This window comes from Ochotona princeps, chromosome 17 (assembly GCF_030435755.1).
Source record: "Ochotona princeps isolate mOchPri1 chromosome 17, mOchPri1.hap1, whole genome shotgun sequence".
Taxonomy (NCBI): domain Eukaryota; kingdom Metazoa; phylum Chordata; class Mammalia; order Lagomorpha; family Ochotonidae; genus Ochotona; species Ochotona princeps.
Window position 1 is genome coordinate 1,216,862 of NC_080848.1, and position 23,212 is coordinate 1,240,073.

General features: G+C 63.5%; 3 protein-coding genes across 5 annotated transcripts in view; all 3 read right to left on the bottom strand.

Annotated features, from left to right (window-relative positions):
- The window catches only part of GAA (alpha glucosidase), a 164,696-nt gene that overhangs the window by 30,565 nt on the left and 110,919 nt on the right, over positions 1 to 23,212 (bottom strand). The gene's annotated exons all lie outside the window — the stretch shown is intronic.
- ENDOV (endonuclease V) lies at positions 5,104 to 10,988 on the bottom strand. 3 transcript variants are annotated; one of them, XM_058676128.1, is made up of 9 exons: positions 10,915 to 10,988; positions 10,668 to 10,839; positions 10,097 to 10,231; positions 9,938 to 9,977; positions 9,274 to 9,386; positions 9,020 to 9,088; positions 8,761 to 8,889; positions 5,811 to 5,875; positions 5,104 to 5,229 (listed from the first exon to the last, which is right to left on the bottom strand). In XM_058676128.1, exons 1-9 carry the CDS (start codon positions 10,968 to 10,970, stop codon positions 5,121 to 5,123), a joined length of 888 nt encoding a protein of 295 aa, XP_058532111.1. In that variant the 5' UTR covers positions 10,971 to 10,988; the 3' UTR covers positions 5,104 to 5,120. The 3 variants fall into 3 exon arrangements, with proteins under 3 accessions (XP_058532111.1, XP_058532110.1, XP_058532112.1); XM_058676127.1 differs by having other exon boundaries at positions 10,579 to 10,839; XM_058676129.1 differs by lacking the exon at positions 10,097 to 10,231.
- Positions 13,813 to 23,212, bottom strand: part of RNF213 (ring finger protein 213) — a 68,812-nt gene continuing 59,412 nt past the window's right edge. The window contains exons 56-69 of the mRNA XM_058675702.1: positions 22,930 to 23,024; positions 22,530 to 22,689; positions 21,951 to 22,131; positions 20,849 to 20,940; positions 19,848 to 20,099; positions 18,510 to 18,642; positions 18,096 to 18,179; positions 17,278 to 17,458; positions 16,924 to 17,125; positions 16,365 to 16,442; positions 15,846 to 16,040; positions 15,418 to 15,507; positions 15,090 to 15,268; positions 13,813 to 13,988 (exon numbers count right to left, since the gene is read on the bottom strand). Of these exons, the coding sequence (XP_058531685.1) occupies positions 13,841 to 13,988; positions 15,090 to 15,268; positions 15,418 to 15,507; positions 15,846 to 16,040; positions 16,365 to 16,442; positions 16,924 to 17,125; positions 17,278 to 17,458; positions 18,096 to 18,179; positions 18,510 to 18,642; positions 19,848 to 20,099; positions 20,849 to 20,940; positions 21,951 to 22,131; positions 22,530 to 22,689; positions 22,930 to 23,024 (2,070 nt within the window). The 3' untranslated portion in view covers positions 13,813 to 13,840. The remainder of the gene's footprint in view (positions 13,989 to 15,089; positions 15,269 to 15,417; positions 15,508 to 15,845; positions 16,041 to 16,364; positions 16,443 to 16,923; positions 17,126 to 17,277; positions 17,459 to 18,095; positions 18,180 to 18,509; positions 18,643 to 19,847; positions 20,100 to 20,848; positions 20,941 to 21,950; positions 22,132 to 22,529; positions 22,690 to 22,929; positions 23,025 to 23,212) is intronic.

The window sequence follows — 23,212 nt, forward strand, 5'->3', positions numbered from 1 at the left end:
GTTGGGCGGTGGCAGGTTACGCCCATTCCTTGGGCTGGGGGGAAGGCATGAGACTCTGCATGGGCTACCTGCAAGCAGTCCTGGGGCTGCAGCCACAGAGCCCCAACAGGGCCACGCAGCAAGGCTAGGCGAGGCTCCGGGGGTGAACTCACAGGATCCCACTAGTTAGCCATGTGTAACCGAGAGAGGTCCTGAGAGCCCAGCTCTGCATGCTGCCATCTGGGGCGTACACCCACCTGCAGAGGCTCCTAGGAGGGCAGATGCCTGTGCCAGGAGCAGGGACACTGGCATCTGTTTGGGGTTCCCCTGGTGTTGAGTGCAGGAGGCAGGCTAAACCTTCCCTTTCCCGCCCTGGGACCCCCACAACCCAGGTGGAGGCCCCGCCGGCCATGGCCTCAGCACCGAGCACAGTGGCAGCCCCAAGGCCCAGCACCTGTTGCCCCGGGAGGAACTGGGGGACCCCCCGGGGGAGCTGCGGTCCCGGTTGGACACCTGACGCTTCCAGTCATGTCAGCTAAGCTTATGCTGTCTGTGCATCTTAGAAACTAGAAAAACACCAAGATGAAAACTTTTGTGGGTTGTTAAAAAAACAAAAATCCCCACTTTGCTGGTTCTTTCCTCTGGGAGTGATTGTTACTGTCCGGACTCTCTGGAACAGGGCAGGTGTGCGGGGGACCTCAGAGGAGGGGAGACCCCCGGGAAGGAGGTGGCAAGTGTACAGGCTGTTGGGAGGCTGGCTGGGAGGTGTGGCTTCATAACTGCCCCCACCCGGCAGGGCTAGTTGGCCTGGTCTCTGGAGGAAGGGGGTCTGGACGCAGACCGGCCAATGACTCCGGGCCTCGCTGGCTGTGGCCGCAGGTCTCTGGAGACCTGAGCAGGGCATGTTGGCAGCAGGAGGCTGTGTCCTCAGCACTGGACCCCTTCCCTGAGCAGCTGCGCCACACCAGGGAATGGGGGTGGGGTGTGGTGGGGGACAGAGGCACCACCCTTGCCTTGGTCCCCCAGCCACAGTGAGCAGTGTGTCCGGAACCCAGGCGCAGACAGCCCAGCATCCATAAGGAAGAGGCTGCTACAGAGCAGGAATGTACTTAGAAGCTAATAACGCACACAGTGAGGTCTGATTCAATTGTAGTGAGAGGCTGGGGGGAGGGGGAGCCTGTGCTTGTGTGTGCACACACGTGGGCCAGGTGTGCGAGGCCTTTCCGTGTCGGGAGCAGGAAGTCGACAGTGTGTGAATCTGTGAAGGAAGCAGCTGCGCCGGGGGGGAGCGGGAGGGGCCAGGCTCACCTGCACCTGCTCTGTGAACAAAGGCAGGGAGACAACCTTGCTGCTCCAGCCGGGAAGGGGGTGCTGCGGGGCACCCTTGAGGTACCCCTCCCCTGCGGCTCCCCCGCTGCCCCTCATGCCCCCGTGGGATGGGGGGCCCAGGCCTGCCAGCAGGACCAGCAAAGGGTTGCCCTGAGGCACTCTCGCCCTCACCCGACAGCCACGGCCGCCCACGCTGTGGGGGTGCAGAAGGCGCCCAGCTTCCCGGGAGGTGACTCGGGGACAGCGGCCTGTGCGCCACCACTTGCCGATGCGCGCCTAATTACCCTGTGTGCCATTCGTCTGGCTGGCAGTGCTACCGCGTGCCTTTGCCTTCAATTAATAATTTGGGGGAGATCTGCACAGGCCTGGCCTCGGCGCTGCAACCAGGACCCACCCCCACCCAGGGCTGCTGGGCGCTGCATCCTGCTGCTCCCCTGGGGCTTGATGGGATCGGTGGGGACCCTGCAGGAAGGCCATGGTTTCCTCTGTGGACACAGGGCCTCACAGCCCCATGGACGTCGGGGCAGCTGGCCCAATGGGGGAGGCTCACGGGCTGCCAGCATGCACACCCACCTGTGTGTAGGTACCTCAGTGCCTCACGACCTTATGCCCCTGGTCAGGTCCTTCAGAGTCCCCTCTGGGCAGGATACCAGGGCACCCAGGAGACAGCTGAGACAACAGTTGGGCCCATAGTCCACCTTGGGTGTCCTATTCCGTTCTACAGCTCCCGTGAGGAACAGTGAAGAGGCCAGGGGTCCTCCCCAGGGGTCCTAGGAGAGGCCCAGGTGCTGGGCCATTTCCTCCTGAGGCCACTATGACAGCAACAGGTGAATCTGTGGAGCTATTTAAGTTCAAGTTGAATTATTGAGAGGGTCAGGTGTATTCTTAGCTTGGGGCGCAGGCTGTGGTCTGCGCTGGCCGACGTCACCGGCCCTATTTTTATGGCTCTGTGGGAAGGAGCCGACTCACTGCACTCGGCCCCAGGGAGCAGGTGGGGGTCCCAACAGCGTTGAGTCGCTGCCTGTGACAGGGACGGCAGGAAGCAGGGGTCCCTCCCCCTGCTTCTGCATAGACACATGGCTACCCCAGCCCTGCGGAGGGGCTCTGGGCAGGGTCACCTGACCCCACCTAGCCTAAAAGTGATGGCTGAGCCTGTGTCTCCTGCCTGAACTCTGCTCCCTCAGCTGCAGATCCCACACGCACCCTGGGACCTAGAGTGCCTGGGGGGTGGGAGTGATGGTGGCTGCGGGAGTTGGAGGTGTGGGCCAGGTCTGAGCTCTGAGTCTTGGCTGGGAGCGGGGATGCCCTGGGCAGGGTCTGCGGGGTCAGTGAGACTCTAAGAGCAGGGACATCAGGGCAGCTCCACACGAGTCACGAGCGGCCCACGCCAGAAGGGAGTGGGTGGGCTGTGCAGCAGCAGAGCTGGCGGGGGCAGATTTGGGGCAGCCCTGGGATGCAGCCAAGAGCCACAGAAAAAAAAAGGTGCAGGCATTCAGATCAGAAAGGCAAAGGTGAAGCTCAAAGCATCTGTGTTTGCACAGGACGGGATCCCACACGCGGACGGGATCCCACATGGCCAGGATCCCACACACGGACGGGAACTCACACACGGCCAGGATCCCACACACGGACGGGATCCTACAGGGGCAGAACCCCACAATGACAGCTGTCAGCACCCACAGCCACACGGGCACAGCAAGGCTGAGGGAAGGGTGGCCACGGGCAGCATGTAACACCGCAGCACCAGCATCCATGCAGGTGCTGGCCGGTGTCCCGGCTGCTCCGCTTCCCATCCAGCTCCCTGCTGATGCGCCTGGGAAGGCAGCAGAGGACAGTCCAAGTGCTTGGGCCCTGCACCCGTGTGGTTAACACTCCTGGCTGCTGGCTTCAGTATGGCCCAGCCCTGGCCACTGTGGCCATGCGGGTAGTGACCCAGCTAGCTCAAGAGCTCTCTCTGGTCTCTCCCTCAGTAACTCTTTCAAGTAAATAAATATCTCCTTAAAAAGTACACATTGTGGGCCGGGCACAATAGCGTAGTGGTTAAATCCTCACCTTGAATGTGCCACATGGGCGTCGGTTCTAATCCCAGCTGCTCCACTTCCCATCCAGCTCCCTGCCTGTGGCCTGGGAAAGCAGTCGAGGACGGCCCAAAGCCTTGGGACCCTGCACCCACGTGGGAGACCTGGAGGAAGCTCCTGGCTTTGGATCAGCTCAGCTCCAGCTGTTGCGGCTCACTTGGGGAGTGAATCATCAGACGAAGATCTTCCTCTCTGTCTCTCCTCCTCTCTGTTTATCGGCCTTTCCGATAAAAATAAAGCGTTCAAAAACAAAACCAGTACCCATCGTATTTCTACACACTTGCAGTGAATAACCTGAGGTACAACGTATTCACAGCACATCAGAAAGGGCACAGCGCACAGCCAGCCTGACCCCCCAGTCCTCACCGCAACAAGCGGGAGGCTCTCACTGTGCCCACCAGGGCCACGGTGCTCCGCTGGTGGGGGCGCCGGACCTAGTCCACGGGCACCTGCAGCTCTGCAGAACGAGCCCACAGCACCTGACACAGGCCGGGGACACGGCCAGGCACAGGGTGCAGTCAGCCAGGACAGCAAAGCCGGGGCCCCAGTGTGGTGGGTGGGTGTGGGGTGAAGAGGCGAGGGGGCCTTGAAGAGAGCAAGGGCCAAGTCCCGGCAGGGGCCGAGCAAGCTCTCGGCCACCCTGGGAGTGCCCAGTGGCTTCCTGGGGAGTCCACTCCTGCCCACTCTGACTTGGCCTGCCTCACACGCCATGGCCAGCACGTGACACACCTGGGGGGCATGCGCTGTGCTGTCTGCCCTTCCAGACCCTGTAAGGCAATGGACACGCAGACCCCAGGAGGACACATGTGTGACCATAACTGGCAAGGGGCACCCCAGAACTCTCAGCTCTCCTGCAGGACTGACTGGGCACTGAGCAGCGAGAGCAGCAGGGCCCAGTCAGCCTGCGGGGCCAGTGCCGGAGCCTGGCAGCCCTCCTCCTCAGAGCTGGCCCTGCGCTGGTGTGCTGGCTGTCCCTTCCCAAGGTTTCTGTTGCCCAGCACCTGGTCCCACCCCACTGGGCCTCAGCTCAGGGAAGCCACCCCTCACCGGGGTCTCTGCTGGCCAGGACCCAGCCCTGCCCTGCCAAGTGTCAGTGCGAGGGAGACAGGACAGGCTGCCCTGCCTGAGGCCCTGTGCTGCACCGAGACTGGCGGGAGAGAGCTGGTCAGACCGCAGCAGCCCTGCCCGGCAGCAGTTTGTGCTCCCAGGGCCCCCCTCCCCCGTCCTGAGGGCAGGCAGGAGGCCGGGCATGTGCAGCCTGAAGTCTTGGATGGCAGCGGGCTGGGGCCAAGCTGCCCAAGGGTGAGGCTCCCTGGTCTGGGAGCAGGAGAGGCCCCAGCTGCAGCAGTTGGTGGCCGGGCCAGCTGGCCCTCCCAGCTGCTGCAGCTGGCTCCATGTGGCTGGGGCGGTGGTCTGACTTTATAATGTACCCCAATAAAGAGAAAAGACAAGCAGAAATCTGAGCAGAGGTAGTTTTAGGGGTGCAGGCGGGGTATGGGCTGAGGCCGTCCTGAAGGTGGGCAGCTGGGCCCGCTGGGCCACTAGACCCCGAGCCCGCTTGTGGTGCTGGCCCCAGCCTGGCTGGCCTGAGCTGGGCTGCACATCCAGGGGTACAGTGCTCGGCGTCTTTGGAGGCCGCTGCCCCTCCTGCAGTGGTGGAGGGCAGTCCCGGGGCCCCTGGTGACCATTCCCGGGGCAGTCGCTGTCCTCAGGCATCGTCCTGGAGTGGGTCTTTCAGGTCTGTCCTGGCACTTCGGCTGTGGTCCTCAGGGGGTCACCCTCACCCTCAGGCTCTCTGGAGCTGCCGCTGGGCCTAGGCACCTTCTGGCCCCTGGTCATGACACTGCTAAGGGGGCAGCGTCACAGCCAGAGCCAGCGGGGGGAGCCCCCTCGCCAGCTGGTTTCCACACATCGCCGTGGACCTGGGTCCATGGGGCCCAGGCCAGATGGCCAGACCAAGAGGTACCCTGCAGGCCCCACACAGGGGAAGGGCAATGCTGGGACAGCTGTCCCGGAACAGCCACCCATGTCAGCCCACTGGGGCTCAGCGCCTGCCCCTGGTGCGGCAGCTCTGGGACCGAGTGCACAGGCTGGGGAGCCCTGGGACCCCAGGCCGCCAGCCTCTGTGCAGGCTGGGGTGTGTCCGAGTCCCCAGCCCAGGGCCCTTCTACAGCGCACGCCCTGCACCTTGTGGGGTAGTGGCCAGAGGGGACCAGCTGGCCTGCGGCAAGGCGGGCTAAGGCCCAAGGGCCTGTGCGTACGTGGGGGGGGGGAGGTGAGGGGTGCTCGAGGGCTTTCCCACCAACCTGGGACCACACCACTGCCCCCCCCAAAGACTCTTGGGGTCCCCTCAGCGACCTGCCAGGCCCCATGTTCTCAGCACAGCGGGGAGGGTCAGACCCCAACAGCCCCCTAGGTACTCACCTCAGCTGTCCAGGCGCAGGCAGCCCCAGGGTCCTGCGGACATGCTCCCGGGAGCGGATGTCAGCCTGCAGGGGAGCAGCAGGGACGGGGTGACCCACACAGAGGCCTCAGGACACGCCCTCCTGCTCTTAAATCCATGCAGAGTCCTCGCAGCTCCCTGTCAGGGCATCGGGGTCCATGAAGATCCTCGGGCCAGAGCAGTCCTATGGTTCAGCTGCTATTTGTGTGTCGGAGCCCCACCTGCTCCACGGCCTGACCAGCCCATTGATACACCTGGGAGAGCGGCAGAGGCCGGCCCAGGGCTTGGGCCCTGCACCCCGTGCAGAGCGGCAGAGGCCGGCCCAGGGCTTGGGCCCTGCACGGCATGGGAGCACGCACTGGGCTCTGGCTTTTGCGTCCAGCCTGGTCCAGCTCCGCCCACCGCAGCCACTTGGGGAGCAAACCAGCAGAGGGAAGATGTCTTTCGATCGCTCCTCTTCCTGACCCCATTTTAAAAAAGGATTTATTATTATTTTTTATTTGAAAGGTGTATTTACAGAGAGGAGAGACGGAAAGATCTTCCATCCACTGGTTCACTCCCCAAATGACCACAGTGGCCAGAGCTGGGATGATCCAAAGCCAGGAGCCAGGAGCTTCCTCCAGGTCTGCCACGTGGAGGGAGGTGCCTGAGCACATGGGCCATTCTCTGCTACCTTCCCAGGCCGTGAGCAGACAGCTGGGACTTGAGCCGGTGCCCACGGGGATGCTGGCACTTGCAGGCAGAGGACTACCCTTCTGAGCCATGGTGTGCCTTCCCCCTTGTCCCCCTTCCCTAACAGCGCTCAGGGTCGTGGCCCACAGGGGCTGGGCCAGGCAGGCATCCGGGCAGCACCGGGAGCAGCCTCCCATGGTGACAGTCCAGCAGCAACCACTCAGGACTGAAGTTCCAACTGCGGCCTTTGTCAGAGACCTCGCCTGGGCCCCTCGGGTGTCTTCTCCCTCGTGCCAGTCCCGTCTGCGCCAGGAGCAGCGTGGCCTGGGCCCCTCGGGTGTCTCCTCCCCGTCCCGTCTGCGCCAGCAGCAGCGTGCAGCTCTGGAAGGCAGACACAGACCCCAGGCATCTCATTGTCCCAGGAGACTAGGGGCTGCAGCAGGACAGTCAGAGGAATTGCCCCCAGAGGAACGACATGGGCCAGTGGGACCAGCATTGGGGGCTGACCCCACACAGGTGAGATCAGGGCTGGAGGCCCAGAGGAGGCATGTCCTGCTTGCCCCTGGGACCACCCAAGTGGGCTGGAGACCTCCACCACAGACCTGGCCACTCGCCCAGGGTGGCTGCTGAGCTGCAGACCAGGATGTCCAGATGTGTTGCTCTGGTGTGGGCTGCGGCTGCCCCCTGGAGGCCGCCGTACGCACTGCAGCCGGAGTCAGGAGACCCCTGCACAGGTTGCGGTTCCTGCCTGGCCTCTCTGCCCGGGCCCCTGCACAGGCTGTGGGTTCTCCCTGGCCTCTCTGCCCGGCCCCTGCACAGGTTGCGGTTCCTGCCTGGCCTCTCTGCCTGGGGCCCCTGCACAGCCTGTGGGTCCTGCCTGGCCTCTCTGCCCGGGGCCCCTGCACAGGCTGTGGGTTCTCCCTGGCCTCTCTGCCCGGGGCCCCTGCACAGGCTGTGGGTTCTCCCTGGCCTCTCTGCCTGGGGCCCCTGCACAGGCTGTGGGTCCTGCCTGGCCTCTCTGCCCGGGGCCCCTGCACAGGCTGTGGGTCCTGCCTGGCCTCTCTCCCCGGGGCCCCTGCACAGGCTGTGGGTCCTGCCTGGCCTCTCTGCCCGGGCCCCTGCACAGGCTGTGGGTTCTCCCTGGCCTCTCTGCCCGGGGCCCCTGCACAGGCTGTGGGTTCTCCCTGGCCTCTCTGCCCGGCCCCTGCACAGGTTGCGGTTCCTGCCTGGCCTCTCTGCCCGGGGCCCCTGCACAGGCTGTGGGTCCTGCCTGGCCTCTCTGCCCGGGGCCCCTGCACAGGCTGTGGGTCCTGCCTGGCCTCTCTGCCCGGCCCCTGCACAGGCTGTGGGTTCTCCCTGGCCTCTCTGCCCGGCCCCTGCACAGGTTGCGGTTCCTGCCTGGCCTCTCTGCCCGGGGCCCCTGCACAGGCTGTGGGTCCTGCCTGGCCTCTCTGCCCGGGGCCCCTGCACAGGCTGTGGGTCCTGCCTGGCCTCTCTGCCCGGGGCCCCTGCACAGGCTGTGGGTCCTGCCTGGCCTCTCTGCCCGGGCCCCTGCACAGGCTGTGGGTTCTCCATGGCCTCTCTGCCCGGCCCCTGCACAGGCTGTGGTTGGAGTGGAGGACCGCCTGCTCCCCCATCACCTTGCCTGGCCCAGGGCAGCTTTCACTGCATTCATGCGGCTGCTGCCCAGGGAACCCAGCACTGACTCCCGTGTGCTTGGGACCTCCCTGCTGGCTCACAGCTCTTCAGCCTCCTTCTTGGCTCTCCTGCGGGGACCTGGCATCGCACACTGAGTCCTATCTCCTTGGCCATACAGACTGACAATCTTCAGTCAAGGGCTGACCCTGGGGCACAAAGGGAGGTTGGGTGCTGTGTGCCAGCTGTGCCCGTGTCCTAGCGTCCCCACATGGGCTGCCCTAGCACTGAGCCTGCCAGTGTGCAAGGGCCTCCCGGCCAGAGGACCAGAGCTCCTCTTGCCCCGAGGGGGTTGCCCTGGCCATGCTGAGTCTCCAAACAGTCCTGGGCTCAGAGAGGCTGTGCAGCCCAGCATGGAGCGTGGGCATGGCTGGCTCTGGGACGGGAATGAGGCCCCGGCCCTGGCCCACTTCCACTGTGGGGCATGTTGCGGCCCTGCCAAGCTCTCCAGCATGGTACCCTTGGCTTAGAGTCCCCTGTCCTCTGATCCTGCAGGCTGGTGGTAGCGTGGAAGGGCAGGTGGCCAGGGACCAGTGCCAGACCCACCCCCCATGGTGCCTGCACCTGGCGCACGGGTTCTGGGACCCGGAAGCGGCAGCAGTGGTGGGTGAGGCGCACGGCCGTCTCGAGGCTGACCCTGTGACCCACGGAGACGTAGAGTGGCTTGGTGCTGCGGTCATGGCTCCTCAGGGCCTGTGGCACGAAGGTGCTGTCACAGCACTGTGGGCGGCCCGGGCTGGGCCAGGACTTAATGGTCAGCGGCTCTGCCTGGGGCTCAGGGCAGACCTGCTGGTTCAGGGCAGCCTCCGACAGGGCCACTCACCATTCCCAGGACGGCCCCAGAGCCTCCGATCAGCGGGAAGGTCTCTCCGCCGGCCCGCAGGAGCTGAATCTAGGGGATGGGAAAGCCGGACCGAGAGACCGCCGAACGGCCCACGTAAGGTGGCAGTGGGAAGGCAGCTGAGCAAGGCGGCAGCATACAGGACCCCTCCCCCACCCCAGCCCAGGGGCCCAGGCAGCTCCTCCCTCTCCCACCCCAGCCCAGGGTCCCAGGCAGCTCCTCCCTCCCCTGCAAACCTGTTCCTTGTGTCGGGCGTCATTTTCCAGGCCGTCCACCTGCAGGAGCTTCTTGGCCACTCCAATGCATGGCAGATCCGTAAGGACGCCAAGGTGACAAGCCACCCCAAAGCCTGCCAGGGGCAGAGGGTGAGGCTGGGAGGGGCAGCTGGGAGCCCAGGGATCCAGAGCCAGGTGTAGGAGGATGGACAGGCCGGGGTCTCTGTGGGAGTCCTGGTTTCCTGGTTTCCGGCTTATGCAGGCCCAGGCTGAAGCCCCAGGGCTCCTGGCCCCCATGTGGGAGACCTGGAGGCATGGCCAGGCCAGTGTGTTCAGGGAGTGAGCCAGCGGACAGCTATGTTGCTTGGGCCTTGCCCCTCAAAGAAGCGCAACAAAGGCCACACCAGCTAACTCGGGCACCTGAGTCGTCCTGCCTGGGTCATGGACAAGGCCTCACTGGCCGGCCCCGGGAGGGCAGCGGAAGCGAGGGCAGACAAGGGCCTCATTGGCAGGCTCTGGATGGCACCTGGAGCGAGGCCCTGCCAGGCTGACACTGGGCAGTGGCACCTGCTGTGGGCAGACAAGGGGAGAGGCAGCAGACAGGGTGGGGACGTCATGGGTTCTGATGGTGGCAGGCAGTGGCAGCTGTGCCCTCTACCCCAGCACCCTCCCTGCCCAGGGTTACCTTGGTGATGCAGCACTCCATTGCCATCCACAAGAAGGACCTGCAGACCACAGGGGTGTCCTAGTGAGCTGGCCGCCCGCGGGGGACAAGGCTGGCCCAGGGTAACCGTGACTGGAGAGCCTGGAGGGGCTTCCCCCTGCCTCGGGGCGAGGCACCTGCCTGCGGCATGAGGTCGGGTGCCTTCTCCTGCAGTCGCTGCACCGCGTCCACCAGGAAGGGCGCCTCCCGGAAGGCCAGGAAGCCGGACACATAGGGGGCCGTCAGACTGACCAAGCGGCTCTCTTCATACACCACCTGTCACCGGGCGTGCTGTGGGCAGGCGGCCCTCAGCTACCCACCTCCGCCTCCCATGGGACCGAGACAACCCACCCCGCCTGTGGGGGTGGGCTTCAACACCACGACCCACCAGGGACTGACTTGCCTGTGGCGACCCCCGGGCCTGGTCTCACCCGAACTTGGGCAAGGCCAGGGGCCCGGGTCACCCGCGCCGCACCGGCCCGGGGTGCAGCACCAGAAGGCCCCATGGCGGTGCGCTGCCCCAGAGGCCCTCTCTCGGCTCCCCAGCACGGGACCCCGCAGGAGGGGGGCCCCGGTCGGCCGGCCGGCAAGGCACGGGGTCCCAGGGGACAGAACGTGCCCACCCCGGGGGGCGGAGGGGCCAGCCCCGGGACATCCAGGCAGAGGACAGCGTGCTCCAGGAGACGGCGTGGGGTCGGCTGGGCCCGGTCACCTGCAGCTCGGGGTAGCTGAGCACCACCAGGGAGGCACACGCGCGGACGCTGTCCCCTTTCACGAAGGACACGTCCACGCCGCCGACCCTGCGCAGCCCCGGGAAGCCGGGCTCCCGCTGCCACGCCTCCGTGTCCCGCTGCACCACGCGCGCCCGCAGCCGGGCTTGCTCCCTGGGGGAGGACAGGCGCGTCGAGGCGGCCCCGACGGGAGCCCGAGGACCACCCCGCGCCCCCCGGCCCCACTACCGCTTCCATAGCAGCAGCGTCTCTTCCGGGGGCCGCTGCGGCGCCTTTGGCGCCATGGCCGGACGGTGGTCGCTCTTCCGGTGGCGTCACATCCGGTGGCGCGCCGGTTGCCATGGCGCCGCCAGCCGCGTCGCCTCGTTGCCTGTGTGTTGAGTCCCGCCGGCCGGACAGGCCAGGAACTGGGCAGCAGGTGTGCGCCCCGGGGCCAGGCTCACCTCACCCGTCAGGTCACCTAGGGGCTCTCACCTGCTGAGAAGCAAGCAGGCACCTAGGGGCTCTCACCTGCTGAGAGTTGGCGTTGTGGAATAGCAGGTCGCCGGTTCGAATCCGGCAGCCCCACTCTCAGCCAAGGGTGCCGGCTCCCTCCCAGCAAGGGCCTGGAGAGGCAGGGGCTGCCTTCCCAGCTGTTAACATTCGTGGTGTAGAATTGAAATGGAAATGGAGTAAACGTGGCTCATCGCCAACCGCAATACTTTTTTTTTTTTTTTTTTAATTTATTTTATTTTTATTTCAAAGTCAGATATATTGAGAGGAGGAGAGATAGAGAGGAAGTGGAGCCGCCGGGATTAGAACCAGGGGCCATATGGGATCAAGGCGGGGACCTTAGCCACTAGGCCACGCCGCCAAGCCCAACCGCAATACTTGTCCCTTTTGTAATTCCTGCTTTACTCGCTTGGTTATGAGACCGTATGAGGCTGGGCCCTGCACCGCGGATGGTCCCCAGTTCCCAGGGATTCAGATCAGTCTGGTTGTCTCACAGATGTCGCCAAGGCCCCAGCCTGGTCATCTGGACTGCCGGGCCAGAGGGGAGACGAGCACAGGCTGTCCAGCTGAGATAGGCAGGGAACGCGCAGCGCCTCCTGCATGCAAGCCATTGTAGAGTGTCCCTATAACAACCCTGCCAGTGTGCCGTTCGGGCCGCCCTCTGGTAAGGGGTGTCGGTCCCTGTCGATCAGTTGATTGCCTCCCCGCTCGTTGTAATTAGAGTTTGTGGTGACTGTCACTGGTGTGTGACGTCCTGTCTTGGTGGTTAGGTGGGTGCCACAGTGGGGAGGCAGTGCATGGAGGCGCTGCAGCTGGAAGCCTTTTTCCTCGGGCGAGGAGGTGTGGCAACCGCAAGTTGCTGGTGGCTGGACCAGTCTGCGTGGACACAGGGCAGTCGCTGGCTGCAGTAGAGGGCGGCTTAGTTACAGCCCAGAGCACACACAGCAAGACCCTTGGGAGACGCTCGTTGATTTATTCTCATCTCGCTGAAAGGCACAGTAACACAACGCTGGCAACATCCGCTGCCTCCTAGGGCGTGTGGCCAGAGAGCTGGGGGACGCTGCACCCCATGTCCACCCTGCAAGGTCTAGCCCACCCTGAGGGCTTCCAGGGAAGGAACAGTACTGTTTGCTGCTGGTGGGACCTGCCAGGGCTATGCCCAGGGGCTGGGGCAGTGGTGGGGCCTGGCAGGGGTGTGCCCCGAGGCTGGGGCCCTGGCGGGGCTGTACCCTGAGGTTGGGGCAGTGGTGGGGCCTGGCAGGGCTGTGCCCTGACCCTGGGACGGTGCTGCCCAATGCTCCATGCCAGCCTCGGAGCCACAGTGCTGGACCCGCCCACGTCCCAGGAACCCAAGTGATGCCTGTGTGTCAGGCAGGTGCGCGGTCCACAGAGACAATAATGTGGCAGAAAGATTCAAGTTTATTAAAAGGCCAACGGCCAGGACAATGGCATCTGCCTGGTCAGTGTTCTGAGTTAAGGCTTCAGAAGCATGGCCCGGAAGGTTCAAGGCCAAGAGGGGGATGAAGACTCCACAGCCCAACACTAGCACCTGCTCCCCTGCTGGCCAGCGTATGGACCTGAGGAAGTGGGGTATGCTGTGGCACGTGGTGACCAGGGCCAGCTGCACTCCAGCTCCGAGGTGTCACAGGAGTCCCCAGGGCAAAGGGCACGACCCCTGCCCCAGGAAGGCAGGAGGCAGAGGTCTGTGGTCACAGCTGGGCAGGCTCAGGCCCTACCTCCACACCCTCATGGGTTCTCAGCCAGCATTTTGTATTCTTGGGGCTCCTACCCAGTGGCCCAGTTTCACATTGCTGGGATGTGGGTGTCAGGGGGGTGCCCCAGGACAGGCGCCCAGTGCCAAGGGGGGTTTTGGATGGAGGAGGACAGGAGTGAAGGCCAACCTCCCGGTCTGGACTGAGAACCTGAGGGGCAGAACCCCACAGGCGGTAACTGTGGGAACCCAGGGCTCGCCGCATTGGCAGGCAGCCCCAGTTGCTTCCTGGGCAGGTCCTGCCCGCCCAGTGCCCATTTCCAGGAGCAGCTTCCACTGGGCATTTCAAAACACGACCCCTGGAAGGTGCCTTGGCTACCCATCCCTGTCCCAACAGGAAAGAACTTCCGAAAAAAATGATAGAAAATGGAATCAAAAGACCTAAAAAGAAAAGTTTTTGTGATCCACAGTTTTTTTCTGTAGCTACCCCTTCCATGAGGTTTTTGGCGCCCCGCTGCCCCCTCCTGTGGGGAAGCTGGGACGGGCAGTGTCCCTGATCCCTGGTCCAGCGGCCAGGCGCTGGGCAGGAGCTGCTGGGGAGAGCTCCCTGGCTGGCCAGGAGCCCACGGGAAGATGAAGATGCGCACCTTCCTGCAAGCCAAGGGCTCCGGATGCAGACGCAGGAGGCAGAATGAGTGAGGAAGCCCAGTTGCCCCGCCTGTCCCGGACAGAGTGGCTGCGGAGGACAGGCTGGGCCTGGGCGTGCTCCTTCTGCAGTCATGGCCGTGACAGTCCCCGCTTCTCACACTCACGCACAGAAAGTGCTGGAACTTCCACGACTGGCAGCGGCACGGCTGGGTGGAGCTGTGGTGCCTTTGGCTTCCTGCTGCACGCCTGCCGTGTGGGGCTCTCAGGGGCGGCTCCCTGGCCTCCTGCAGGGCGGCAGCTTGCCTACCTGGCCTGGCGCCCCCGCTTCAGCGCCGCGGCCGCTTTCCACACGGAGACGCAGCTGCAGAGCAGGATCTCCTCCGGGAACTCCTCCAGCTCGGGGATCTCACAGTCCTTGGTCTCCAGGTAGCTCACCAGCGTGTCTCTCAGGCTGAAAAAACAAAGCCCCGATCAGCACTGACACCCGCAGGGACTGCAGCTCCCGGGCGCCCACGCCCATGCAGGCCCAAACGCATCCACGGCGCATGTCCCGTGCAGCAGCAGTGCCAACAGTCAAGCCTCCTGGGGATACGATTCAGAACCTCAAATTCCACTCTGTGTCTTACTATGGAGGGATATAAAAAAATTCACAGAAAAAGAACTAAAGTTTACTGTAGTGCAAAAAAAAATTTTTTTTTAAAAATCCATGTGTGGGTCTTTAGAAAGTTCATGAAGAAAGAATGTGCCTGGAGCTTTTGCTCCAAAATAAACTTTAAAACATGATTCATTTGTTTTTATTTGAAAGGCAGAGCCTCAGGACAGCAGGAGAGACTCTTGCCCCAGGGCCATGACAACCAGAGCTGAGCTGACCTGAAGCCAGGAGCCAAAGGCCTCAGGCCGTCCTCCAATGCTTTCCCAGGCCAGCAGCAGGGAGCCGGATGGGAAGTGGAGCAGCCAGAACTCCAACTGGCATCACTGTGAGACGCTGCTGCTACACGCGGAGGCTGATCTTGCTATGCCGCAGTGCTGGCCCCTCAAAATACACATCGGAGGGAGGTGCGTGGCTCAACTACCATTTGAGCCACCTGCCTCATTTCCAAGGACCCAGGTTCAAGTCCCGACCTTGCCCTCTGTCCCAGCTTCCTGTTAACACCCTGCGAGGCAGCAGGTGCTCCAGGGCTTGGGGCCCTGCCACCTAGTGGCCCAGTAGCACGTTGCTGGAACATGGAAGACCCGGATGGAGTTTCCAGGCTGCCCGGCACTTGACGGTGGACCAGCAGATGGAAGGGCTCTCATGACCTCGACTTTCAAACTAGAGCCACCGGGGGTGTACCTATTAGAAGCAGACTACATGGCTTTATCAACTGTTAACACCAGCAGGATGTGGGATCCCTGCCAGGGTAGGAAGTGTGTGGCATCTGGGAGGTGGGGAGGCAGTGGGCTGCCTATGCCCGTCCTGTGCCCACCCCGGTCCCACGCTCCGTGCCCACCTCCACGCGGGGCTGAAGCTGGCCCCTCCCAGCTGGGTGCCCATCCCATGCCCCATGCCCACCTCCATGCGGGGTTGAAGCTGGACTCATCTGGCAGAGCCCTGAGTTTGAGGACCATCATCTCATGCAGCTCCAGGAGGAAGGCATCCAGGCTTCCCTGCTTCAGGCAGGCGCTGAGCAGCTGCGCATCTTCGGGGCTGAGTTCTTTCTGGTACCTCAGATCGATGTCCACAAAGGGATCCTGGTGGGGAAGATATGGCAGGATGGGCACTGCAGCCGGGGTGGGTGGAGTGGGGTGGGCACTGCAGCCGGGGTGGGGTGGGCACTGCAGCAGGGGTGGGTGAGGTGAGGAGCGCATTCTGAGCCCAGGATGGCCGATTCTGGCCTCACCTTATTCAGCCGCAGCCGCTGCTCGGACTTGTGAGCGGCCAGCAGCTGCCAGAGGGCGATGGCGTGCCTCAGTTGGCACCTGCTCAGGGTCTGTGGGAGAACAAAGGCCGAGTCGGAGACAGGGGTTGTGCTGCCAGCTGACCTCCGTCCCTCGTCCCGAAGCCCCCCTGTTCCGGCCACTCCCACCCTCGGAGCTGCCCCTGCCGGGCACTGCAGCACTGTCCTCTGCAGACAGCCACCCCAGATGTCCTGAAGACGCTCTTTCCGCTGTTGACCGACTGCATGGGGGTGGGGGGTTCCTGTCCCTGCCCTCACACAGGGGTACTGGGCTGACCCTGGCTGTGTAGCCAGGTTCTGCCGGGGCTGACCTCCCACCCAGGGAGGGCCAGCCTGATGCCCTCCGAGGAGAGCTGCCCTGCCGAACCCACCTGCAGGACCGGTCCCGTCTGCTCTGCCATGCGCAGCATCTCCTGGGTGTACACGTTCAGGGGCATGCTGGGATCCCCGCCAGCAGTGCCCAGGAAGCCCAGGGCCACCTCGGTGACGGCCAGGGCCTCGCAGGCGGCACTGTAGGTCTGCAGCAGCCCGGTGATGGTGCTGACGGCCGAGAGGGGCAGGGCGTCCTGGGGGGAGGACAGGAGACCCGGGCCATGAGGTGGCTTCCTGGTTCTCGCTTCCCCGTAGGAGCTGCACTGCTTGTCCACTCAAGGCCACAGGCAGGGCCACCTGCCCGATGACCACAGCGACAGCTGGACAACTGTGCACCCAGTGACTCCTCAGAAACGACGCCTGTGCACCGGCTTGACGCGGGCGTCCACCTCCAGGCCACCCCTTGAGGTCCGTCGGTGTCCACGCAACAACTGAGGGGGCAGTTCGCTGTGTGGCCCACTCTCCTTGCGGGGAGGCAGGGGCCAACCCTGAGCCAGCGGCAGGGTCCCTGAGGGTACCTGTGCCATCTTGTTCCTGATGTCCCTGAAGAGGCGCTCGTAGTTCCAGTCCCGTCTGGACACCAGGGTCGGGATGCCCTACGGCGAGACATGAGGGAGCTGTCAGGGCTGAGCCCACCTTGGGGGAGCCCACAGGGTGACAGACTGGTCCCGGGCAGGAAGGCGGGCAGGCCGGGAGCTCGCTGCTGCCCTGTGGTCTGTGGAAACAGCAACATGAGGGACCTGCCCCAGCCACCAGGGCCGGAAGACTGCATGAGGAACCCTGCAGCCTGTGTCCTCCACAGCACTCGGGCAAGGTGGTGCAGCAGCCAGCCGGAGGGTGTGGGCTGCAGACGGAAGCAGCGAGTGGGCTGTGCTGGCCAGAAGGCGGGGACAGCAGAAGGCACAGCTGATGGTGCCCGGGAGGAAAAAGGGAAGCATGGCAGTGTCCATGGCACGAAAACCTGGCGAGTCTGAGACTTGGAGCCAGGCTTGGAGGGGTGTGGCCACGACGCAGGGGAGCGGCAGGGGTGATGCTGGGGGGGGAAGTGGGCGTCCCAGAGGCCCGGGAGGGGCTCACCTTGAGGGTCAGCTTGGGCTTGCCCTGCAGGAAGCGGCTGATGAGCTGCCGCTCCATCTTGTCCAGGTCCATGTGCTGCAGGGCCGCGCCACCGCGCTCCACCTGGTACTGGCAGTTGGACAGCATCAGCGGGGTCAGGTCGCGCTCCACGTCGTAGCTGATGACATGCTGTTCGCCCACCTCCGAGGCGTCCACGGAATAGCTGAGGGACAGGGACAGTGCGCATGGCTGGGTCAGGCCCGCAGGGACCCCGACCTAGGCCCCCGCTTCCCATCAGGGTGTCTGAGGAGTGCCGGAGCAACCGGGGGCGTGGGCGTGGGCGGAGCGGCTGCACCTCCGGAGGCCTGTGCTCACCTGCTGCTCTCCTGGGAGAACGTCTCCACCTTGGAGACCATGCTGTTGTGCAGGCTGATCAGGTAGCTGACCAGGGCGGTGGCGCAGCGGCCCAGGCCACGCCGCCGAGGCAGGACGACCGCAAAGTCAGAATCCAGGTCCAAGTCCGAGGCGCAGTAGTCCCTGGGGAGCTTGATTTCACCTTCCAACAAGAGGCTGCATGTTAAGCAGAGGCTGGAGACGGGGGGGGGGGGGGGGGGGGGGGGAGGGAGGCAGAAGAGCAGGGAGGAGGAGGGAGGGAAGAGGGGGGAGGAGGGAGGGAGAAGGAGGAGGGAGAAGGAGGGGGAGGAGGAGGGAAGGGGGGAGGAGGGAGGGAGAAGGAGGAGGAGGAGGGAGGGTGGGGGAGGAGGGAGGGAGAAGGAGGGGGGAGGAGGGAAGAGGCGGGAGGAGGGAGGGAGAAGGAGGAGGAGGAGGGAGAAGGAGGGGGAGGAGGAGGGAAGAGGGGGGAGGAGGGAGGGAGAAGGAGGAGGAGGAGGAAGGAGGTGGAGGGAGGGAGGGGGAGGAGGAGGGAGGAGGGAGGAGGAGGGAGGGGGGAGGGGGAGGAGGGACAAGGGAGAAGGGGAAGGGGGAGGAGGAGGCTCCGCCCTGACCCCCACATGCCAACCAGTCCAACTCCGTCTACTTCCTTGTCTAGTGAGGGCTTCATTTTGATTTCCTTCTGTTTGTTTTACCTCCGACACTCTAGCAAAGGGGCAGCTCCTAGCATGGTGCTGGTCACACACAGGAATGCTCATGAGGGTACAGAGAAGCTTCCGGAATGTGGCAGATGGGCTGCTTACCGTGGGTCTCAAGAGATCGCCTCAGCTTGTTCCATGTTGACAGGAAGATGGTGATGCGGTTCTGAAGCAGGTGCCTCTGCCCATCTGTGGGACAAGGTGCTCCGTGAGGGCCCTGGGGTGGCCCAGCACACGCTCCATGAGGGGCCTGAGGTGGCCCAGCACTCTGTGTTGGCCCTGGGGTGGCTCGGCGTGTGTGTGGCGTGGTCCCTAGGTGGCACCTGCCCAGCCCAGAGCATACTCTGTGCGGGGCCTGGAAGGACCTCACAGCCATGTGCACAGACCAGGGTTCCCAGCAGTGGCCGGAGCCCTTGGGGTGCTCCGGGGCCTGGGCACTGCCACTTCCTGCTGCCCCAGGGCCCTGCACTGCCCCATTCCCACGGCCGAGCAACAGGGACCGCCTGGGCAGGCACACACCTGCACGGTGACTGGAGATGAAGCCCCTGAGGGAGTGGTACTCTGCTTCCGGCATGTTCTGGAACTGTTTGACGAGACTCCGCTGCAGGGCCAGGATCTCGGGCAGGAACCGCACCAGTCGCAGCTCTGCTTCCTGCCAAGGGGAAGGCCACCGGGTGACGCCTCATCTGCCTACTGAAAGGTTCCTGCGGCTCATACCACCCAGTGGGAGGACGGGGCGTGGTGCTGGCTCCAGGCGGGCAACACAGGCGGTCCTGACCTCCACACGGAAGGGGCACGGACGCCATGCTGTGCCTGCCTGCGGGGAGCCCGGGAACCGTGCCCCAAGCACAGATGAGCACACGTCTGCTCCCTCTTCACTCGGGGCCTGCACAGGCTGCTGTCCGCTGGCGGCTCTGCCATCTTGGCTGGGGGTTCCCACTGAGCAGAAACCGCCCGGTCACAGTCTGTGGGTCCTTCTAGAAAGCTCATTGTTTGTTTGAAAGGTGCAGGTGGACAGCCTGGGTGTCCCTCTGCTGGCTGACAGAGGGAACTCAGGCCAGCTCTCTCACAGAGTGCCAGGAACCAACGGCCACCTGCCCCAGAGTGTCTGCATGAGAAGGCACCCGGCGTGAGAAGCAGGGTCGGGCCTTGAACCCAGGCACCCTGACCGGCATCATGCCCACCACTGCAGCTGCCCACCCCTCTTCTCATCCTTGCTGAGCAAGCGAGCGTGTCTTTCCTGCTCTCCCCCTCCCCATCCACGTGAGAGACCCGATGGAGCTGCAAGTGCCCGGCTTCAGCCTGGTCCAGCTCCAGCCCCAGCTGTCAAGGCCCTTCTCGGGGTGGGAATGGTGGTGGGGGTGGTGAATCAGCAAATGGAAGAGCTCTGTTACTGTGCTTTTCCAAGAAAACACACCAAGAATTAAAATAGATATTAAAATAGAGGGAGAGGGGAAACTAGGACTGGCATAGTGGTATAACATGTTGACCCCCCATCTACAACACTAGCATTTCATGGGCACTGGCTCGTGTTCCGGCTGCTCCATTTCTCGTCCAACTGCCTGTGGCCTGGGGAAGCAGTGGAGGACAGCCGACGTCTCGGGACCCTGCGCCCACACTGAGATCCACAAGAGCTCCCGGCTCCAGATCGCCTCAGCTCTGCCCATTGCGGCCACTCGGGGAGCGAACCAGTGGGCGGATCTTTCTCTGTCTCTTCCTCTCTGTCAAATCTGCCTTTCCAGTAAAATCAATCTTTGAGAGAATTCAACTCTGTGAATGAATCTGGCACAGAGGGGCGTAGGGCCGTCAGGGCCCGGGAGTCGTGGGGGCACAGAGGCAGCGCCAGGGCGCACGCACCTGCTGCAGGAAGTACCAGAGGATGGGCACCGTCTCCCTGCCGTTGTTCTGCTCCAGCACGTGCTGCAGGCGCTCCACCGTGACCTTCTGCCGGCAGCTCCAGGCCTTGGAGCAGTGCAGTGCACCCTGGCGGGGCAGCCCGGGCAGGAAGGCCACGGGGTCGCCATACACAATCCTGGCCACGGGGTTGGCACTGATGCGCTCATCCTGCCTGATCAGCGCGTTCACCTGCAGCAGGCTGGCGTCCAGGCTCTGGAGGACGAGAAGGGGGAAGAACTTGCAGGTGGGGGCAGGGTGCCAGTGAGGAGGTGCGCCTGTACCCGCACATGTGCCTGGCCATGTTTTCATCTCCAACAGAAACGGAGAGGCCTGCATTTTCATTTCTTTATTGACCTTTGTCCTGCCCCTATCTCCCGGCCAGCTCAGGCCCTCTCAGAAACACACCTGCCTGGCCCAGGACAGTCGGGCCAGCTGTGGCGCCACTCAGCCTGCCTGTCAGTTTCCTATTGGCTATCAAAGTCCCCAAGAGGCTCGGGGCCAGCATGGCAGCTCAACTGGCTGTCTAGCTGCAGCACCAGCATCCCATGTGGAGGCCAGTTTGTGTCCCGACTGCTCCACTTCCCATCCAGCTCCCGGCTGGTGGCCTGGGAAAGCAGTGGAGGACGGCCCAAAGCCTGGCGACCCGGCATCCGCATGGGAGACCTGGAGCAGCTCCTGGTTTTTGGCTTCAGATTGGCTCTGGCCATTGAGGCCATTTGGGGAGTGAACCATCTGTCTCTCCTTCTCCTTGTAAATCTGCCTTTCCAACAGAAGTATATAAATCTTTAAAAAATAAAATTCACAAGGCAGGAACAAGCGCAAAGAGGCCTGTGGCCAGCAGGGGGAGGCGACTCCAGGCAGAAGGCGCCAAAGCCGGAAGCTGAGCCGGAGCCTCGGGCAGCCCTCTTGGAGGGACGCTGGGCAGCCACCCTGACGCCCCCGTCCCTGCTGCTCACACCGACCTGCAGGACGGGCAGGATAAAGGCCTCCATGTGCTTCTCCCAGCTGTTCCTCTTCATTTTCGTTGACAGCTGCGCATCGAAGTTCCCAGGCCCTATGAGAGGAACGAGCCATACTTGCCCACAGGGGCAGTGGTCACAGTCAAGGCCAGGTGGGCGGCATGGCCCCCGGCAGCCTCTGCAGGGCACCGCTATGCACCAGGGGCCGGGTAGGAGCCCCGCTCACCCACGCCTAGGTGGCCTGAAGCCCAGGAGGACTGGAGGTCAGCGCTCAGAGGGGAGTGAAGGCATGGTGGCTGTGGACAGGGACACTGTGAGCCAGCCCAGCTGCCAGCGCCCACAGGTGAGCAAGGCCGCACAGGCTGGCACCTGAGTGGGATGCTGGGCACCCTCACCTGCTGTGAACCACCATAGGGCGGCGTCTGACTGGCAGCAGACGCCTCGCTATTTCTACATGGACCAACTTGGGCCGTACAGCAGCAACTTGAAAAAGTTTTTTACAGGGGTTGACGTCATGGACTATCAGCCGAAGCCTCCACCTGTGGCATGGCCACCCCATGTGGGCGCCGCTCTGTGTCCTTCCTGCTTTACTTCCCATCCAGCTTGTGGCCTGCGAGAGCAGGGCCTTGGGGCCCACCCACATGCCAGACGAGAGCAAGCTCTAGGCTCCCAGCTTCAGCTCAGCTCAGCTCAGCTCTGGTCAGTGCGACCATTTGGGGAGTGGACCAGTAGATGGAAAATTCTGTCTCTCCCTCTCTGTAATTTTGCCTTTCAAATTAAAAAATATTTTTTTTAATCTTTAAAAAATATTGTGGGTAAAGAAAGCAAAATCACTGATCCTGCCTTCAGAGATGACAATTTTGTTAAGCTATCTTACATATGTGACTTTTGGTAAAGATTTAAATTTTTTTAAATAATGGAAACACCCATGAACTCAGCCGACACCTTCTGCGGCCTCCCCTTTCCCCAGAAGTGCCCAGGCTAGCACATACTGCAGTGCCTGGCAGACAGCGTGGGCGGCAGCGTCCGCAGCCAGGGCACACTGCAGCTGGTGCACCCTGGGAGCGCAACCTGCAGGGCACCCTCCCCCAAGCGCTCCTCTTACTCCCAGTGGGGCTGGGGGCCTGCTCCTGGAGGAGGCTGCGCAACACGAGGTGGGCCACACAGGCGGTCTCGTCGGCGCTCTGGCCCAGCATCCTGGCCACCTGCTCCAGGTCCTTATGGATGTGCTGCCGCAGGAAGTGCTGCGGGTCCCTCACCGGAGGCCTGATGATGGCAAGCAGATCCTGCGGGCCGGGGACGGAGGGGCAGGGGGTCACTGCGGGCCGGGGACGGAGGGGCAGGGGGTCACTGCGGGCTGGTGGGAGCGAACGCGGCGTGGAGGGAGCTGGGCGAGCTCTGGGAACAGCAGGGACATGGCAGGGCAGGTGCTGGACACCAGAGGGATGCCCCATTAGAAGCCACTCAGGGTCGGACAGAGAAGATGTCAGCGGCTGCTCCTAGCTGTGCTCCGAGACACAGCTGCTCACCGCAAGTGGGCCTGACGCAGTCTGATGGGGGCTGCCCCGCCACCCTGTGCCACTCTGGCGAGCCAGAGTGAGGCCACCCATGGGACTCTGTGTGAGCAGATGCGTCCATTTCAGGGTTGAAGCACCGAGCGATAGGCAGCAGCAGGTGCCCGTACCTGGGGGTGCTGGGCGGCTCCCCAGAGCATGGCCAGATGTGTGAGCAGCCGGATGAGGGTGAAGGCCGCCGGGGACAGCTCTCGGTCAGGCACTGTGGCTGCTTCTCTGTGCTGCGGGTCACCCAGCACGTGTCCCGTCTGCGTTCTGTCACTGTTGTCCCTGGAGTGGACAAGGAGAAAAGGCAGGGGAAGACCAAGTCCCCACCTGCTTCCACTGGGGACAGCCCGAGCCCACACGCAACATGCCTGCATGAAGGGGCGTGGGCAGTCGCCTGCGTCAACGTGCAAGACTGCTCTGTGTCCAGCGCCCCATGAGCCAGCAACACTGCCCCACACTGGGTCCACCCCCGGCGGCTCTGTCCGTGCGTGACTGCTGGGAAGGAGGCACAGCCATACGTACATGATGACGTGGAAGCCCGCGGTAGGCCTGTGGTTAGACCCGCCAATCGGAGCGCCGCAGTCGACACACGAGCTCTGCTCCATCGGCTTACCACACTGGGACAAGACAGAGGTGACTGAGTCACAGTGCCACCGCCACGCAGGTGGGCGGCCAAGGGGGCACGTCCACCATTGGCACCAGCTGGGCCAGACTGGGCACATTTGGCCTTTTTATATATTTAATTAAGATATTTACTCGAAGGGCAGAGTGCCAAGTCCCATCCGCTGGCTCACTGTCCACCAAG

Bases quoted from the DNA above. Each gene is read 5' to 3' on its own strand.
- ENDOV (XM_058676127.1), bottom strand. The intron at 10,232-10,578 runs GTGGGCACGTTC...GCCCGGTGACAG, and splicing joins TGGCCCCTCCGCCCCCCGGG to GTGGTGTATGAAGAGAGCCG. The intron at 9,387-9,937 runs GTAACCCTGGGC...TGCCCCTGGCAG, and splicing joins TGGAGTGCTGCATCACCAAG to GCTTTGGGGTGGCTTGTCAC.